Genomic DNA, 6500 nt, shown 5'->3' on the forward strand with positions numbered 1-6500 from the left:
CTCTATCTAAACATCAAAATAAATAAAATTAGACAATAATGTATCATAATGTAATTACATGAATGAGAGTGTAAAGAAATTACAGAAAAAAAATCGTATACACTATCTGTGTGATCACAACTTATCTAGTTTATTATAAAAATCGTGTGCATCACAAAAGAAATCTTATTGCGTTATATTATTTATCACTCATTTGCTACAATAATGACACAAAAAAAAAACAAAGACATAAAAAAAACAACATTTTCTAGAAAATAAAAACTATATTTTGAATTATTAAAAAATTTGTAGCATTAATTTTTAAAACGAAATTTTTATAAATATACTAATTATAGAGAAATAAATATGTTCTTTTAAAGTTTCATCTCTTTTATTTATGTTTTCAATATTTTTAATTTCTTGTAAGCATAAAAAAATAATAATTTTTTTAATTGTGTCGTTGGTGTAATACTGTAGCAAATAAGTGATACAGCAAAATATGCAATTAAAATATTTTTCAGTAAAAGTACAAGGAAACGATATTTATTTATTTATATTTAAATGTATATTATTTGTACCAGTTATATTCGAGATTAATTCTTCTCATGACTCATCATTGTTAATTTGACTATGAAAGGAAAATGCAATAACGTTTATCACAGCCATATAAAGATCGCCGTAAGAAAAGTTATTATTACCGCAAACGATACGGTGTTCTGTCCAATTGAATTTTTCCTGATATTTGACGGTAGCATATTAATATCGTAAAAATAACGATGGTAAGCATTGTCACAATGAGACGGCCAGTCTTTAAAACATGCCGCATACGCCACGGCGTGAGCAATATAATTTTGCTCAAAAGTACCTCGGAACAAGTGCGAATAGGGACCTGGAAGAAATATTATTTATTCTATCGTTTTTGAAATTGTTATTCGTGAAGATAAACTAATAAATAATAAATTAATAAACATGTAACTTGACTTTGCAATTTTCTAGTCTGTTTCTACCAATATAGAGTGTGAACTTTAATCTCGATTAATTTACTCATTTTTAATCTACATTGAAAGTAGAAATGACATTAGTTTGCAAAGTGAAATGTTTAAACAATAATATGATTGCTACTTAGAATCGCTTTAACAAATAATAAAGACTTAATGACCACATTCTATATTTGTGCTTGATGGTTGCAATTACAAAAACAATTACAAAATTTTTATTAAAATAAATCTCAAAACGAATTTTTAGGAAAAGCAATATACGCGGTCTTGTACAGTTGATCTGGATCATTTTGTACACACACACACACACACACACACACACACACACACACACACACACACACACACACACACACACACACACACACACACACACACACACAAAAATATATATAATATATATTTATATAATAGTTATATTCGGTACTGAATTGTCTTTGAATTAACAAGACTATTTTTAATTAAATTGCTATTGTGACTAACACTTCTAATGTAAATCACATCATTTTTTTCTGTGTGTATGAACTGTTCATGTACTGTTTCATTTTTCCTCTTTTTCTTTCTTTAATAAGCAATGTGAATGTTACACTATTAACGGAAATTACAATGTAATAAATTTGTGTTTTTTACCAATGGCATAAACCCCGACGTCTTCTCCGCCATGAGACTCGTCTTTGAGAAATTTACCAGCGAAGTGTCTGTAGAAGGGTTCATCGCGAGTTGAATCATTCTCGACTCTTCTCCAGGTTTCGTTAACGTTTTTGGTATCGTTTCTTCGATGGTAGAAGAATCCTGGTCCGTTAGCGTAGGAGAGTGTCTCATAGGGTATTTGACTAGCTTTCTTGTTGCCAAAACCGAGGATGTCGTTGCCCCTCGCAGGATATCCGTTCAGCGTGAACGAATGCGAGTGATCGGCTGTGACGATGATTAACGTTTCCTCTATATTTAATAGTCGTTGAGCCACCTTAACTGCCTCATCGAGTTCGTATAACTCGCGCAGTGCCAGTTTTGCCCAATTGCCATGATGGGCTATATCGATTTTACCACTCTCGACCTAAAAGATTGAAAAATAATTAAAGAAAAGTTGTCAGTTTATTGTTAATCTTTTACACTAAAACACGAGACATTAAGAAATATAATGGTATAATAAGCAAATGTATGTTTCTTTATTAATAAAGAAGTTGTAGTGTATATATATATATATATTATATAAAAAAAATTGCTCATGCACATAGTTGAAATAAAATGAATAAGAGATTCGATTAAGGCGGGTCTTGATGCCTAATAATAATATATTGTATGGATTTTTACAATTTCAAATAAATTACGCGTCGATTATTTGTCGATCTTGAAATTCAGTTTTAAAAATACAGTTTTGTTATGATTAGTAATATTACGTAATCTATCGTCTCTAAAACTGTGTTTCAACACAAATAATTAGCATGTAGTTTGTTTGAACTGGAAATTGTATGAATTCACTGGATGAAAATCTGATTATTTTAATTGAAATTCTGGTTAAAAATGGATAGATTAGAATTTTCTGTTTGAATCTATTATAATTTTACTTGAAATAACCAGAAAAAATTGTGATTAAGATGATCAAAATCTTTTGATCATCATTCTTATTTTCAATTAGAAACTTTCTCAGTACATAATATATTATTATCCATATAACATAGGGTTAATGTTTCATTTTGAGTTTTTTTCTCCATAATTCTTTGATATTAGAACAAGATTCTCGAATTATACATAAAATTATGTATAACATGACCTCGAGGTATACCCGCGAAAAGATTAAGATGAGAATGCATTAATGCGCGAAAATGGTCATCAATGTAATTTGCATAAGAATCGCATCAGATTTCTTGATGTGTCTCAATTTCGTTTCATTAATGTCATTTTAATATTCATCAAGTATGTTATTGCATAATGCTCGTTTTGCGTGACATTTGTTCTGACTTACATTGGTATAAATATTCAATACTATTTAGCAACGATTACACTGTTCATTGAAAAAGATGAATAAGAATGAAGGTAATAATATTTTTTAATTGTTTATTGTATATTTTGTTTAGCAAATTGCTATATCACAGTACATTAAAATTGTAAAAAAGATTATTTTAGTGTATTTTAGTATATTATAGGTATAACTATGATATGATGTGTTGAAGAAGTATATTGTAATCAAAATTAAGTATGTTGTTAGAGTTATCAGCCTTTAAATAAAGGAATCTGTGTCGAGTATGATTAAAAAGATATTCATGGTTAATATCGGATGAGGTATTTTAATTACCTCAGGCAGATGTCTCGGAAACTAATAGAGTTGTAGGTATTTTCTTGAAACAAGATGGAAATAACAGGTTTTGTATATGGGGCATTACCAAACTCAGGTCAACAATTAATTTTTTAAACAAACCTTTATTTTTTATTGTAGATTCTTGTTGTCTCTGAAGTCAAGACATTTTCAAAACACTATAATAAAGTATTTTTTTTTTAAGCATTTTTTGAGTTATATAACTTGACAATACTGCTGATATTATTCAAGGTATACTACATGGACTCAGTCGGATTTAATCTTGTGTATGCGTGTGTGTTCATCGAAAAAAAACCTACAACTTTTATATAAAATTTTTTCCTATATCTCTTAGTTTCTGAGATATCCGCCTGGAGCAATTAAAATGCCTCTCTCTGTATACTGCATCAAAGTTACAAGTTTACATAAGCCATTAAAGTTCTACTAAATATTTTTTATGATAATTTTTACTAAATATTTAGTAAATATTTTAATTTTCTAAATTTTTTCTTGTAATTATGTTAATAATCATCAATCACTTGAAAAATCCTTGAATATTAACAACGAATCTTTCTTTTTATGCTTTGAAAAAAAAATCATTTTTTGTTATGAATATCCTAGTGAAAAAAAGTTTCATATTATATCATAGTATTTTAAAGAATTTGCCTATGTTTTAATACTATCCTACTTTTTTTTCATACTATCATACTTAAAAAGTTATGAAAATTTTTGAAAAAATATCTTTAACTTTTTAAAATTTTAGAAGCTTTCTTCAGAAATTATAGAATAAGAGATCTTAGAAATCTTTGAATATATTTGAAAATTTACATACATGAAAAATTCTGGAAATGATGTAAACATAAGTCGAGAAACGTTCTATACAGTCGATGCTAATGTTTAATAATATTTTCTAATAACATTGCTTAATAGTAAAAATTTTTATAAGTAAATTTTTAAATACATTTTATATTAAATTGTTGATTATTGTCGAGTATTCTCTCTGCGAATTTTAATGATATATACATGTTTTGATGTAATTTATAGTAATTTTTATATTTTTAATGTTTCAATGTTTTATTAGAATAATTATATAGCAAAACTAAACTAAATTAAATTAAATTAAATTAAATTATTAAGAAACATGTATGCCGATAATTTGTTACTGTATTAGGGATAAATTAAGTATTTGACATGTTTCAGTCTTGTCTTATCTATATATTTAATTTCTTTTACGTTATAAACAGTTTATTACTAATATTATTAAAAAAAATATTTATCATACAAAGCAAACAAACATGGTTATGAATTCATTTTGACACATAATACCTCGCTATTGAATTGATATTTTGTGATATTGCTATTGAATTGATATTTCGATATATACGTACGTAATATTAATGTACGTAATATTAATTATACGTACGTAATATATAAGTAGATTTCGTATAGAAGTAAGAATCATTCAATAAAAATATCATTGCATATTTATATGATAATCTTGCTGACAGAATCCTCGTGGAAACTTGATATAATATGCCCGAACACGAAATGTCTGTGAAAACGAAAACTCTGCGATTAAAGAACTTTAATCACTATTAATTCAAAAAATTATAGCCTCGACATTTTTGTATTAGGATTTTTGTTTCTAAATTACCTTATATGTCTTTCAGAGGATATACGGTAATGAAACGAATATATTTATATAAAGAATTCTAAAAAGAATTTACAGATCTCTCTCTCTCTCTCTCTCTCTCTCTCTCTCTCTCTCTCTCTTCCCTCCTTTCTTTCTCTCTCCCTCTCTCCCCTCTCTCTTACTGTGTTACTGACCATTAGCAGAAATCCGTTTTTGTTCTTCTTCAGCAGTCTTATGGCTTGTGTTGTCATATTCGCTAGCGAAGGTGTTTCATCGTCTTTTACAGCGTGATAGGGCATGTGACTAGATGAAAAAACACCTAGGATGTGCGATGTATTGTTAATATCAATAGACATGAGGTCGTATGTATCGGTGACAACCTTTCCCTTGGGATGACTCTGTTGCCATTCATTTGCTAAGTTTCTGCCATCAGATCGCTCGCAATTACTGGATTCATCAGACTTCTTCAGAGGCATTTTCACGTTCATACCCATTTCACTTAATCCTCCACCCATGATAACCTTTCAAAAGATACGGTTTTAATATTAGATTCTAATTATAATGAATTATTTTAGAAAAAATAAGATATGTCATAGAGAGGAGGAGAAGGAAGGAAAGAGAGGAAGAGGGAGGGGGGGATAGAGAGAGAGAGGGAGGATGGAGGGAGAGAGGGAGAGAGGAAGAGAGAGGAGAGGAGAGAAGAGGAGAGAGAGGGGGAGAGGGGGGGGTCTTCAAAGAAAATAGATAAGGAATATTATCGTATTTTATATTGTAGATATTTTTAATTATGATGATAACAAATCATTTTCTTTAACACAATACTAATAACTTTTAATAACTTTTAATAACTTTTTAAATAATTTTTAACGATAATAAGTATTTTTGATGTCATGTTTTATTACATATCTATTATACATAAATTTTACTATTTGCTCTATTAATCTGCTATATTTGAAATTATATGTATATAGATATGATTTTTTTTTACAACTGCAAGAGTGCACAAATGCGATGAAGTACCTTAAACTGACTTCCTGGTTCATCATGAACGAGTTGTCTTGCGATGTCTTTGACACAATGTCGCTGTTTTTTTGGTATCTCGCTATCACATTCCCAGTCGCGATGATTAATGTGTGCGTAAAGTCCCGCGGGAGTGGCATGGGTGATACGGGTGGTAGTAACAAATCCTGTTAAATGATGGTGCACGAATTATTTATTGTTTATTGATCTTTTGAACAGCATACATGCGATAATGATTCTATTTGAGCTTCACTAATTTCATAAAGTAGAATATTAAATAACGCAAATATCAGAAAAAAATAACGACTAAAACAGTGTCAAAATGACTTGAAAATGATTAAAATTTATTTTTTGATCAGTAATTACAATATTAATTTAATGTCATTTTGATATTATTGTGACCAGCTATTTTTCTGCTTAAGAACATAAAAAATGTGAGAATAATAAATTGGGGATATACAAAATGTTATTATATAATAAAATATAAAACGTATCAGGCATAAAATATGCATACTATATTACATTACAATTTATAAAGACACTTTATTCTGTATTTTGATATATATATATATATATA

The 6500-nt window shown here is 28.4% G+C and overlaps 1 protein-coding gene across 2 annotated transcripts in view; it reads right to left on the minus strand.

Moving 5' to 3' along the window:
• Positions 1–555: 555 nt before the first annotated feature.
• Positions 556–6500, minus strand: part of LOC108687864 (alkaline phosphatase 4-like) — an 18258-nt gene continuing 12313 nt past the window's right edge. For both annotated transcript variants that reach the window (XM_018193876.1, XM_018193877.1), the window contains 4 exons: positions 5924–6090; positions 5098–5424; positions 1608–2031; positions 556–868 (listed from right to left, as the gene is read on the minus strand). In XM_018193876.1, the coding sequence (XP_018049365.1) occupies positions 636–868; positions 1608–2031; positions 5098–5424; positions 5924–6090 (1151 nt within the window). In that variant the 3' untranslated portion in view covers positions 556–635. The remainder of the gene's footprint in view (positions 869–1607; positions 2032–5097; positions 5425–5923; positions 6091–6500) is intronic.

This window comes from Atta colombica, unplaced genomic scaffold (assembly GCF_001594045.1).
Source record: "Atta colombica isolate Treedump-2 unplaced genomic scaffold, Acol1.0 scaffold219, whole genome shotgun sequence".
NCBI lineage: Eukaryota > Metazoa > Arthropoda > Insecta > Hymenoptera > Formicidae > Atta > Atta colombica.